At 40.4% G+C, this 14,186-nt stretch overlaps 1 protein-coding gene across 1 annotated transcript; it reads right to left on the bottom strand.

The window, feature by feature from the left end:
• Nucleotides 1-2,428: 2,428 nt before the first annotated feature.
• On the bottom strand, nt 2,429-13,979 carry LOC115510728 (olfactory receptor 2Z1-like). The gene is made up of 2 exons (XM_030310926.1): nt 13,896-13,979; nt 2,429-3,439 (listed from the first exon to the last, which is right to left on the bottom strand). Exons 1-2 carry the CDS (start codon nt 13,977-13,979, stop codon nt 2,429-2,431), a joined length of 1,095 nt encoding a protein of 364 aa, XP_030166786.1.
• Between the last annotated feature and the right edge of the window lie 207 nt (nt 13,980-14,186).

The raw sequence follows: 14,186 nt of genomic DNA, 5'->3' as shown, positions 1-14,186 counted from the left end.
TATGTTGTTAATTTGCCATTCTCATTTCCTTGCTGCTGCCTCTTGTACAAGCTGTCCGCTGAAGCCCTAGTTGTCATGATACCATGTCATCCAATAAGAAAGAGTGGTGAAGTAAAGAGTTTTATCCCACCCTGATGTCTAAAGACATTACTGGAAGGCACATACATTTATATTTACTGGCCACTGGCCACAGCTTGTGTACATAGCCATACCCACCTGTATTGGTGACTGGAAAATATATTTATTTCAGGCAGTGCATTCTCAGTTAAAGTTGGGGTTATTTTTAAAGAAAGTAAAACTATATATTAAGAAACAACTCGCTCCCTGTATCACAGGAAGGGGTAAGCATGACCTCCTACATGTCATTTTTCAAAGCTTGCCCACTTGTTTAATGGACATGAGGTAAGATGTATGACTAAAGGCAAATTATGGCTTTCTTCTTTATTTGGGTAAGTGCTAAGGAGTCAAAGGATGTGTAAGGTCATGCATATGAAACATGAGGTCGGGGACTGTGGTGGTGAAGGAATCCTGTTCTGGAATCAGATGGTGGGTATGTATCTATACAGTCTTGGCCACGTAACTCCTTGTAATGGAAATATTTCAGGAATAGAAATATTTCTCCCCTGAGTAAATGTCTTCTTTGAAGAGAAAATGTGGTAGAAGTGTTCAAGTGGAAATGCAGTTCTCTATTCTGTTCTTGATTTTTATGAAGAGTCAATTTAGAAAAAATTAATCCAACTGCAGTAAAAGGGATGTAGATTGAACTTTAAGGATGACTTCTGGTCTCTGAAGACTTTTAGGGATGTCTTAAAACAAGAAGTTATTTTGGCATCTCTTATGAAGATTACTTTATATAATAAAGACTTGGGATGATAAAGTATGGTCTAGCTGGAATGTACAAGACTGCAATCAAGAACGGTCCTTTCCTCTTTCCCTGCCTTCCTATTGCCTTCCTTCTATGTTAGATGGTGATACATGTAAAAGGAATAAGAATTTCTAAAGGTATTTAAGGGGAACTTAAGGATTGGAGTTGGTGGCATGTGAATAGATTTGTGTTTAGAGATTCTTTTGGCTCTCTTGGAAAACAAGTTGTATATGTGGGTGGGTGAGAAAGAGAGCAAGGAGACCTGTTTGGAAGTTTCTGCATCATCCCAGTCAAGATTGACTGTATCTTTTGACTCTGGTGTTGGTAGTTGCAACACTGAGGATTGCATCTCATCAAAAGGTAAGCAGTGATGGTCAAATGGACAGGATTTGGTGAGGGATTAGGCATGGGCGGTTACAGAGTCCTGCTGACCTTGTGGAGCATTCACTCAGTTACCAGCCCTAGAGGAGATATCATGATTTTTTTGTTGATATGATGAATTTGAGGTGCCTCTGGAACATCCAGTGTGGATATTGAGCTTGGAGGAGACATCTGGCTGGCCTGTAATATGTATGACAGACTTTGGTGTTAGGTGGTAACTGAAACCATCGCCATGAATGAGAGTGACCTGAGAGACTGTGGACTGAGAAGAGAAGGGTCTACCACCATGTTTTAAGTCATTCGTAACTTAATGGGAAGGCATGGGCCAAAGTAGGGGAAAAAAAAACAAAAACAGAAATGTGGTATCACTACCAAAGGAAAAAGATTTTCAAGGAGGAACTAGCAACAGTGCCAACACTTTTGGGATTAGGTAAGAAATGTTCATTGGGTTTATCCATTTATTCAGCAAAATTTATTGATGGACTGTGTGCTAGGCACTCTTCGGGGAGATGAGGGTACAACACTATAAATCAAAACCTCAACTCCCCTGAACTGCACATTCTAAAGGGAAAAAGAAACATTGAATACACAAATTAAGTTAGAAAGAGATGGTGGAATGGGATAGGGATACCATCTTGGACAGTGTGGCCAGTACAGGCATCTCTGATATAATCATATTTGAGAAGTTCCTCATGCAAACATGCAAAAGTGTGGAGGAAAGCACCCAGGCATCAGGAACTCTGTGTTGAAGGACCACAAGCTGGGATTGTGCTTAGGAATTCTGATCAATAAGGCAGCCAGTGTGGCTGGAGGACAGGGATGAAGGAGAAATTTGGGGAAATAGCCAGAGAAGAAGGGCTTTGGGGGCCCTTTGGGGAGAAGAGATGCTTTTGGACATTTAGTGACAGAGGCGATGAAATATTGCCCTTTGGACAAGGGATGGCTGGAACAGAAACCAGACTGGAGTTTGTTGAGGTGAGGTAGGGGAATGAAAAGTGGACACTGACAATCTGGACAACTCTTTGAAGAGAAAGGCAGTGGATGGAGGGGAATAAGGGGTTGCCTTTTCACTTCCATTTATGTGGATTTGGGACTCCACTTCTCTTCTCAGGAGAAAATCCTAGAATGGGCTCCTGAAGCCACAGAGATGTCCTAGAGGTGGAAGGCCCCCTCTCCTGAGTGTTAAGCAATCTTACCCATCCCACACTTCCCTATGACATTCTTCATTGCTCCTGTCACTTCCTTGTTCCTGAGACTGTAGATGACAGGATTCAGCATGGGTGTGAGGACTGTATAGAAGATGGACACTACATCATCTTGGCCAGGAGAGTGGTAGGATGCAGGTAACATATAGGTATAGACGAGGGGTCCATAGAAGAGGTTGACAACTGTTAAGTGGGAGGAGCAGGTGGCTAGGGCCTTCCGACGCCCCTCCACAGAGTGCATCCCAAGCACTGCTGCCAAGATGAGGGCATAGGACATAGTGATAAAGGCAATGGGCAGCAGAAGGACTACCACACCTGTCACAAAAAGAACGTGCTCATAGGAGGCTGTGTCAGCACAAACCAGCCTCAGCAGTGAAGGCACCTCGCAGAAAAAGTGTGCAATCTTCCTCGAGCCACAATAGGGGAACTGCAGGGTCAGTGCAGTCTGGATGGAGGCATTGAGAGACCCTCCCAGCCAGGAGGCAGCCACCATGAGCAGACAGGTCTGATGACTCATGAGTGATGGGTAGCGCAGAGGGTTGCAGATGGCCACGTAACGGTCATAGGCCATGAGGGCCAGCAGGAGGCACTCTGTGGCCCCAAAGAACATGAAGAAAAACATTTGTGCTCCACAGCCCACAAATGAGATGCTAGTCCAGCCAAAGAGGAAGCCTGCTATCATCTTGGGGATGGTGACTGAGGTGAAGAAGATGTCCAGAAAAGACAGCTGGCTGAGGAGGAAATACATGGGTGTGTGGAGCCGGGCATCTGCCCAGATCAGGAAAACCATGGCAGTGTTGCCAGCCATGGCAAGTGTGTAGACTACCACAACCATGATGAAGAGGAACAGGTGCATTGGGCTCTCAAAAAGGCTTGTGAGGACAAAGCCGCCGGTGGAGGACTGGTTCCAGGGCCCTCTGCCTGCCTCTTGCCAAGCCTCGTGGGAGAAGAAGTAAACCAACTCATCATGGGCTGTAAAGTATCCACTCTGAGTCAGAGAGTGGAGTGATGGATGAAAACAGCAGACGGCGACAATTAAGTGAGCTGACAGAGGGGCTGTGGGAGTTCTTCCTAATATTTTTTAAAGTTTTTATAGGTTTGGCATTATTTCATGATTAAAAAGTACTATAAAAAAACATGTCATGCAGCCAAAGCAGTGCTTAGATGAGACTTTTTTCCCATTTTTGTTTAGTGTTTATTTATTTTTGAGAGAGACAGAATGCAAGCAGGGGAGGGCAAAGAGAGAGGGAGACACAGAATCCAAAGTAGGCTCCAGGTTCTGAGCTGTCAGCAGAGAGCCTGAGCAGGGCTTGAACCCATGGAACTGTGTGTCATGATATGAGCAAAAGTCAGATGTTTAACTGACTGAGTCACCCAGGCGCCTTGAGAGGAGAACTTGTAATGTAAAATGTATGTGTTAAAAAAGAGGAAAGACTAAAAACTGATGATCAAAGTTTCCATTGTAAAAAGCCAGAAAAAGAACCACAATACATTAGAACACTCCATGTTTTGGGGCATCTGGGTGGCTCAGTCAGTTAAACATCTAACTCTTGAACTTGGCTCAGGTCATGATCTCATGGTTTGTGGTTTAAAGCTTGGTATTAGGCTCTGTACTGACAGTGTGGAGCCTGCTTGGGATTCTCTCTCTCTCTCTCTCTCTCTCTCTCTCTCCCCCCCCCCCCGTTTGCCCCATCCCCTGCTCTCTATAAAAAATAAATAAACATGAAAAAAAATTAGAACGCCCATGTTTTGTGAAATATACATACTTAGCAATATTTCTAATAATACACAAATGAGTAAATATGCACACAAGAAAAAAATTTTTTAAATAAAACATTTACTTTCATGCCTAATCTAAGAACTAGATCTACAAATATATGAATTATATATTTCAAAATTCTTATTTACATGAGGATCCATGTGATGAATTTTTCTTAGAAATAGGTGAGATCTTTTTCTATGGCTGACAGGTGCATTTTATCAGCTAGCAAGGTTGTGCCATGCCATCTTTCCCTTGTCGCCTTGACTCCCAGGAGTCCTAAACATGCCTTTTGTGCTCAGATGTAGGAATTGCTCTTAAGTAGATTTCTGGAAGTCCGTTGTCCTCATCCCCCGTACTGTTACCTCATGTGAAGAAGTTTATAAACTTGTTTGATAGAGAATGGGACTCATTATAAATCTGTGAACTTCATAATAGGAGTACGTAAACCAGTTTCAATAGTTGCTTTTGGAAGTATCAGAGGCCCTTAAAATTCTCCCTTATCAAATTACTTTTCTTCAAGTAAAGTCAATCTCTGTGAATGTCAAATTATGCTATGATGAGAAAGATGTCAGTCAAAGGCAGTTTTAGAAGATGTGGATGAGGGACAAACTCAGACCACACATTCCATGGTAAGACAGCTGGCAGAGAACTTCCCACTACTCAAAATCCCTGAGACTTCATGGCCTGTTGCCTTTCTTGGTTCCAGTACCCAAAATCCTAGGGAATGTTTTGAATTCTAGCTTATATTTTTGGGCTTGTGTATGATAACAAATGGCTTAAATGAAAGATAAATAAAATGAACTTCCCAGAATTCTATAATGAGTTGAGAATATGAGAGAATGTTGGGACTGGCTGATACCATTGGGTCACTGAGAAAGGACTGGAGGGGCAGCAAAGTGTTTTGGAGGTACAACATGTCAGAGATGTGATAGACTGTGGCCCTAATCTGCACATCCTTTAAAATCACCAGCAGAGCTTTGCAATCTTTTGGTCATCTGTTTATGGTTTCCCTGAATCTAATTCTTGGCAGTGATCCCTGAGCACCTCTGCTTCTTAAGGCTCCCAGGCTAGTCTGATATGTGATCTGAGCTGAGATCCAGTGCCCAGAACTTTTGGGATGAAAGCATAACTTTTGGTTGAAAGTATATAGGAGCTTAGAATCCAGGTTTTTTCCTAGGTCTCACACAGCTAGATCTCAGTAAGTTTTGCCAGGAAAAGGTTTTCCACAGTGCTCATCCTGGAATTTCTTGCTATGCATAGGGCCTTAAACATCACTGTTTCCAGGATGCTCATGCCACACATACAGATTCCTTAGAAATGAATCAAATGTGTTCAGACTATAGCAGGGCCCATCCCAAAGCTTGTCTCCAGAGCTGAGCACAAGAAGTTAACAGTGTTAAACCTAAACATTCAACATGAGCTTTTAGTGAAGATATAATATACTGCATATGTTTCTATATTTATGATGCTCTGACATCTTGAGGCCTTGCAGACCCTGCAAGGGACTGCCCCTCTCAGATTTGCTAATTCATAGACATAGTGAACAACTTACAAGAATTAATGTCTTCGGTGTTAAAACCAACAAATCCTGAGTACATACCCCCCCTCATCTGCCTCTCTTTATCAGTGTGGGACACTATCCCTCTGCTGTAATCACCCCAGGGACAGATTCCAGACAACTAGTGACAACCTCATAGCTCAAAGCCAACTAAAATTATTCAAACTACTCAATCCTAAACGTGCTCAGCTGTGCCTGACCCAGTCCTTCCCACAAAAAATACAGTAAAACTTTTACCTATGTTTTCCCCTCACTAATTCTGCCTCCTTACCAACCCTGATGCTTCCTTCCCCCTGTGGCCCTGTATGATGTGGCATGCCCCCGCCTTTTGCAAACTGTAGATTACCTTCTTAATGGTAATAATAACCACAACCTGACATAAATCAAGATTCCAGGTGCATTTGAAAACATTCCTCTGAAGAGAATTTTCTCATGTTTTCCCTGTTTTGTCACCTTGTAGGCAAACTTTGTGTTGTTTGGTATCTCAAAAGTCTCATAACCATGAGATTTTATAGGTGGAGGAAACCTAAGCCATCATCCCAATTTTATCCATAAGCAGCATGAGCCTCGATCAACAAATTTTTGAACTTCCAGGCAAGATCCAAAATCCTCCTAACTGTTCTAGAGAAGGCTTTCTCAAGCCTGGCATAATGGACATTTTACTGTGGATAATTTTTTGCTATGAAAGCCTACCCTATAAACTGCAGTACATTTAGCAGCATCTCTGAACTCTCCCATTAGATGCCAATAGCCTTCCCTACAGTTGTGACAAACAAACAAAATGTCTGCAGACTGCCAAATATTCCCTGCTGGGGAAAATTACCCCTGATTGAAGACCTGTTCCCTAGAGCTCTATTATCAGTTACCTTTCTTTTCCTCCTTTCTTCTCCACAAAAGCAAAAGGAACTCACAATAGGAACTCACATGTTCAGAATCTGTAATAATTTGACCCAGAGTCAGCTGAATGTTCTTTGCAGATTTCACCAAGTTTAAGCCATTGTGAGTAAGGACCTAGTCTCTGGAGTCAGGTTGCTTGGGTTCAAGACCCAGCTCCACCAGCTCTGCAACTTAGGCTACTCAGCTTCAGGTTCCTTGTCTCAAAATTGTTGGATTTGTTGGGAGTAATAGTGGTTAATACAGGTAGAGTGATTGCAGCACAGTCAGACAGGAAGAATATGCTGTTTGTCACCTGCTATTAACAACACAACTCTTACCACTTTTATAGCCCTGAGCTGCTGCTTATCTCTCTATATAAAATGAGTCATGATACTCACTTCTCAGGGTTGTTATGAGTATTGAATAAGAAAAATGTTGAGGTTATGCCTTTTGCATGATAGGTATTCAGTAAATGTTATAAGAGTTCTCTTCCTCACTTAAGCAAATTAATTCTGCAAAATAATCATATAATCAATAATTGTACCCACCTGCAAAGAACTCCTAATGCCTCTCGCTTGGAAATTTCCCTTCCACAGATTTTGTTCTCATAAACCTTGGAAGGGGTTGTGTTTGTTGTGATGGGAAGAGCTCCTCCCATGCACACTGGATCTCTCCATCTACACTGGGTATTACTTGTGACTAAGGACTCTGGCCACAGAGTATATTTCTCCACAGAAGGCAGCTCATATGGCCCCGGATGTGTGATTGCCCACATACACACTATTACCTCTATGGCTGTCTTTTGGTATGGCCAGTTGAATTTAACACCCCCTTTGTGGAGCTGTGCATAAGCAATTATTCTTAGAAATTATTCTTTGTTCTGACATTATTGATTTTTCTTTTCATGGCAGTTTTTTCAATATTAACACACATACCCATCTGCATTGCAGTGTATAAAGTGCATGTGTGTGCACATGTGTGTCTCAGAATAGGATGGTTCCTTTTCTTTTAGACTATTCCCAGGAGGAAAAGGATGTTTTTCTATTCCTGCCACCTCTAGCTTACTTAGATGTGAACTAGTACCCAGTAGGCATAGGAAAACCACTAGAATGAACAAAAAAGAAATCTTCAATGTAAACAACACATTTTGTGTTGTTAGGTATATCTAGACCTAGTCTTCATTCTCTCTCCCTATGACTTTTCTTACTGGTATGTTTTTTTTTTTCTACTCCCCTACAGTTTAACTGCTTTTTTAAAAAAAAAAAAGTTTATTTATTTATTTTTGAGAGAGAGAGAGACAGAGAGAGAGAGAGAGAGAGAGAGAGAGAGAACAAGCTGGGGAGAGGTAGAGGGGAGGGCGACACAGGCTCCAGGCTCTGAGTGGTTAGCACAGAGCCCAACATGGGGCTCGAACTTACAAACTGTGAGATCATGACCTGAGCTGAAGTCAGATGCTTCACCAACTGAACCACACAGTCCCCCACTTTTTTTCTTTTAAAGTAGAGCACACAATGATTTTTACAATTTAAGACATCTCATTTATGGAGAAAGATAGTGTTGAAAAACAAAAACAAAAATCAAACAACTTTCAGATTGTCAGAGATTTTAAATGCTGGAAAATTTGACAGAAGACAAGTTGTGGAATTGCCCATTGTCAATTGTGGGGCTGCATAAATGGGGGTGAAGTTTTTAAATTACTTCCCTATCTCTCGACCTCTCATCTTTCTCTCACTCACCTCACATTGTCCCAATGTGCAGTCTCCATTAGAAGGCTCAGTTTCTTATTGACTTTTCTCCTTCATGTCCTTCCTGGGCTCGAGCTTGTGGCTCAGAAACTGAAACAGACCCTTGGGGAGTCCATATAGAAAGCTGTGAAATCTGAGGCCATAATCCATCTCCATTCAACAAGGCACCCCTAATAGCTTCTCATTTCCCCCTAGAGTCCTGTTTTCTACAGCGTGACTTAGCCACAGTTACAATAATTAGGGTGAGCTGCAGCCATAAGCTACTTAGCCCCAAAACTTCAAATCACAGATGAGGTAATGGCATTTATATTTGGTCCCCAAATCTGCACATCGGAATTATCTAAGGAGCTTCAAAAATGTTGATGTATGTGCCCCATCTTCTGAATTAGTGATTTAATTGGTCTGGGTTATGGCTAGGTCTTTGGAAGGTTTAAAGGTTTCCAGGTGATTCTAATCAGACAAATCTGGAAACCATTGAATAAGGATTTCACAGGCAGAGGAATAACAAATATGCCAATGGCTAACACCTAGGTCTCCTTAGAGAAAAATGGATCAGCCACCTCTCAAAATGCAAGTTCTCAGGCCTCACACAGACCTATCAAATCAGAAACTCTGGGTGGTGGCTCAGAACTCATTTTAACAAGACCTCCAATTGGTCCAATGTTTGCTCAAGTTTGAGAACCACTATTCTGTAGCACAGAGGTTCTCGACCAGAGTGATTTCCCCCTCACCCATGGGATATTTGTCAGTGGCTGAAGACATTTTTGGTTGTCACAACTCAGAAGTAGGGATGGCACATAGTGGGAAGAAGCCAGGAATACTTCTAGACATCCTATAGTGTACAGGATAGCCCCCAAACAGAAAATTAACCAGCCCAAAACGTCCATAGTGCCAAGATTGGAAAAGTTTGCTCCTGTGTTGGCTTCCTAGGCAATTATGGCCTAAATTTATGTTACCTGAGGGTATTTTTATTCTGTACCCCATGGAGCAGTAAGATGAATAGTGCATATTGTGGCAGCTGCATGAGGTTGTTGAATGATTAAGTGAATGAACAAGACTCATGATAGAAGTGAAGGGAAAGGCCAAAGCTCATACAATTGACTAAAGGAGAAGCTTTTGATGTAGTGAAAATTCACGTTTATTTAGAGCATTAAAACAATCTTAAGCTGGGTTTTATAGGAGCCAAACAGACATGGTCAGGTGTTTCCTAAACAATGGACAAACTTGGCACAGTCAATTCTTCTGATGAGTATTTAGATTTGTGAGATATACACAGAAGCGCTGGCGGGTGTTTTTCTTTTATAACACAGGGGTGGTGGTGGCTCCTGGATGTGGCTCAGACTCTATGAAGGAAAAACTGCCACTCTGTGGTCTCTTGCTATTGGACTATTTTATTGATGAAACTTCCAAAGTTCTGCAGACTTGTTTGATGTTCATGGCTAAAATATGGACTCAGTGCAAGGGAGACAATGAGAGTGACTGACCTGCGAGCAGTTTTGTCAGCTGTTAAAACAGGCCAGGGAGGAGTGGTTGGGGAGAGGTAAAATCTCTTTGTTCCACCGCTTAACACAGCATTGGGATTTCATCTAGATATACAAATGGCTTTAATATTTCTACCCACTATTTTACTATGTGCCAGGGTTGTGTTCAGTGTGCTAAATGCATGTGTTCTAGGTATTATCTTCATTTTACAGAGTAAAAAGCCAAGATTCAGAGATAACAAATACAAGACTGAAGGGTTCAAATTCAGTCTGACCAGAAGCCACTACTTGTTGTGCCATGTCATTTTGTTTTGACAACATTCTTATAGTTCTCTGAAATCCCACCTTTTCAACAGTGCTGTGCAACTGGCCACCAAATGCCAGTGTAACTCAACTAATTAATTGTAGAAATGCCAGTTAGTAGACCTACTTTAACTACAATCCAAGTAATTTATACACTCTGCTCAAATAAAATCTAGAGGGAAACATCTAAAGAAACTTCTTATATACGATCAAGAGAAAGAAGGTGAAGGGCAATTAACCACACTTCTTAGTTCTCCCCCACTAGCACTTTAACAAAGTCCCTATGATTAATGAATATAAAATGAGATGGGTTACAGGAAGGATGTCCTAGCAGAGAAGGTTTGTTTTCTTCTAAAATAACTGATTGATGAAGATTGTGGCTCTTTGTTCTTTGATATTCTTTACAAATAGGGGAACAAGCTCCTTACCTGTGTGGACACTTGAGGTCCTGAAGTGGGACAGGATGTTTCCCAAAACTGAGAGCCAGTGATTATCTCCTTGCGGGCTCCTAAATATTTCTTAGGAAATTGTGTAGGCAATTAAATGGCTTCAAAAAGGAGACATGATATAGACTGAAAAGAATTCCAAATAAGCACAAGTATCAAGGTCTGAGATAAAGTTCTTGGTTTCTGGACAAGTGATGGCTTCTATGGAAAAACACATGAATACTTCCTCAGCCATAATGCTATGTCTGCAGGAGCTCCAGGGCCCCCACATTATTTTTTCAAAGCCTTATATACAAAGGGTATTTGTGAGAGGCCTTAGATATCATTGGTTAGATCAACATAACGTCACCTCTGTGTCTAGGGGAAACTGCTCCCCAGTCAGCAGTTAGAGATGTGGAGAAGCATCCTTCCTTCCTCCCTTCCTTCCTTCATTCCTCTCTTCCTTCCTCCCTTCCTTCCTTGCTTCCTTCCCTTCTTTTCCCTCCTTCCCTACTGTCTTCCCTTCCTTCAAAATATCTACTGAAGTTGATTTTAGTTTTAGTTATTTTGTGTCCTAGGGCAATAGGTTTTTATTCCTCAATTCTAAGAGTAATCAGAGTGGGAATCAAACTAATATTTTTTTATCTTTCATTTTGCATTAAACACTTAACACATTATCTCATTTTATCCTTATATAATAAAAGAGATACTAAATCATTATTTTACACATAAAAAATAGAAGTTCAGAAGGTTAACCAGCTTAGTGTTGAAGATCATCTTGGGGTGTGATCCCAAGTCTGTGTCATAGTGAAGCCTGTGACCTCCATGGTCTACCATGTGGCCAGCATGTACTATGTGCACTCTGCTAGCCCTAGATATATATGTGGGAATTTAGGTCATGTTAATATGCACAGACCCCCACAACATGACTGTTTGGTGTTTGTGTCTACACAAGCCTAATGAATTGATATTTTGGATTTAGTTGAGTGAAAACAATGAAATTGGTTTATTTCTCAAAAAAATCATCAGATATCTGTGTTCTAAACAATAAATGAGAACCTATCTCTGAATAGTATAAAAAACATTACAAAATACGGTCCACATACAATATCTCATTCCCTGATTACTTCAGTTTTTTCTTTAGGCAATTGTACATCAGATTGTACATCAATTGAATATGCACAGATTATAGAGACTGTTGTGCTCTCAGAATTTATAATTTCAATTAATACAACAACAAAGTAGGGTGAATATTATTATTCCATTTTGCAGATATAGAAATTGAGACTTCAAAAGAAAAGCATCTTGCTCAGGAGCACTGAGTTTATATTCAGTAAAGGCTCCCAAATCTGACAACTTTATTTTTGAACCAGACCTAAACCTATATTGTTGCTGAGGAATTTTATTTATTAATTCTTGCTTTTACTCATTCAAAACATACTTATTTACCACTGATCATGTCCTGATGCATTATTGGTCTTCTGACTCTTAAAGATGGAAGTTATTTATGGAACATTCTACTTTTGATCCTAAGAGATCTAATAGCAACTATTGTGTTTCTTTTTTTATCATTTATATATTGAGGTCTTACCTGTACCAAGGTTCCAAGTGCTCAAATAGTCCTGGAGAGTGTGTAAGCTAAGGACCATAGATAAAGAATCTTTTTTCTTCATCAAGCATAGGCCTTGCCAGGCTATTTTCTGTGATTTTATGACCACTGCTGTATTGTTCTAACAGTAGAGATAATAATATGGAATAATAATATTCACTTTACTTTGTTGTTGTATTAATTAAAATTATAAATTGTGAGAGCACAATAGTCTTTATAATCTGTGCATATTCAACTGGCAGCAGTAAACAGTTGACTCTCTGATGTACAGTTGACTAAAAAAAAATGAAGTAATCAAGTAATGAGATATTGGATGTGGACCGTATTTTGTAATATATTTATACTTCAGAGATAGGTTCTCATTTATTGTTTAGGACACAGAAAAAGTACAACCAGCAACTGTTGTATCTATGCACACTGATGTCACCATGAATTTTGAGTGGGAAATGAAATAATATGAGTTTATTTTCCAAAAGTTCATGATCTTTTTGTCTGCCTCATTGTCAAACTTCCCTTCATATTTAAAGTGCTGTGGGCATCACCATAGCTAAGATCATGAAGTCAGCTTTTCATTGGTACGTTTTCTCTACTCCCTCATATTTCTTTCTACTTTATCATGGTTCTTCTATCCTCAGCCTCAGCTATCCTCAGTCTCCATTATTATGATGTAACCCGAGATCAAAGGAACTATAAGTGAGATAACAGTGATTAACAGGCTTCATGCATGCTGCTCTCTATCCACTGAATAATCCCACTGAATAACCTACATGTACATGACTTATGTTTAAGACTAGTCTACAACTAAATCAGGGAAGTCTGTTTGTTGCTTTTCACATGGTATCTCTGTTTTTCATATGTGATCCTACTCTTTTTTTTTTTTTTTTTATCCAACAATGCTTACTAGTATCTCCAAGAGTGGGCTTATATTGTGGGAGTTGTGGACTATATCTTTGAGCTGTTCTAGTCTGGGAGGAATCATGAGACAATATACCACAAAATCATATGATTCAGTTCTCTGCACGTGGAAACCCAAGCTACCTTAAGAGGGGGGCTGTTTTGGTGCATTCCAGAGTCTCCTTTGGCTGTTATGTCCAGCCACAGTCTTTTCAAAATTTATTATATTATTTAAGGTGCACAACTTGATTATTTGATATATGTGTACATTGTGAAATAATCACCACAATCAAGCTAATTAGCCAGGTAACAGTATTGTTATCTATAGTGACCATGTTACACATTAGAACTCCAGAATTTATTAATCATGAATAACCAAAATCTTGTGCCCCATCTCTCCATTCATACTCCCAGCTCCTATGACCCAGCAATACCATTTTTAGGTATTTATGCAAAGGAATTGAAGTTAGGATCTTGAACAGATGCTTGCACTCTGTGTTCATTGCAGTGTTTTTCACAATAGCAAACATATGAAAACAACCTGAGTGTCCATTGAATGAAAGTGTTGGAGGATTTTTTACCTCTAGCCCCTGGGGTTCACAGTCTCACCACTTTGACAATGAAGAGGTGGACACAGAATGAGCAGCAGGCAGAAGTTTATTAGAGTATAAGATCAGAAAGGAAGAATAGTAGGAAAGCTCTCTTTACAGAGAGGGGACATTCAAAAGTGAAGGCCTGAAGACTATAGTAAAAGGTCCTTGCTTTATAAGGTTATGGTCAGACCTCCTTACCCCTTGTTCTTTCTCAGGTTCTACCCTTACTGGCTGGATAGCCCTAGGTGCTGGGTTGTCCATTCCTGATTGGCTCGACTCCATTGTGTGAGGAGTCAGACTGGTCATACTGTCCCTCACATAGCACAAGTTTTATGGTTTACTTTTTTTTAATTTTAATTTTAATTTTTTAAAATTTATGTACAAATTAGCATATAGTGAAACAATGATTTCAGGAGTAGATTCCTTAATGACCCTTACCCATTTAGCCCATCCCCCTCCCACAACCCCTCCAGCAACCCTCAGTTTGTT

Source organism: Lynx canadensis, chromosome A1 (genome assembly GCF_007474595.2).
Source record: "Lynx canadensis isolate LIC74 chromosome A1, mLynCan4.pri.v2, whole genome shotgun sequence".
NCBI lineage: Eukaryota > Metazoa > Chordata > Mammalia > Carnivora > Felidae > Lynx > Lynx canadensis.
This window is presented reverse-complemented; position numbering and strand designations above follow the sequence as displayed.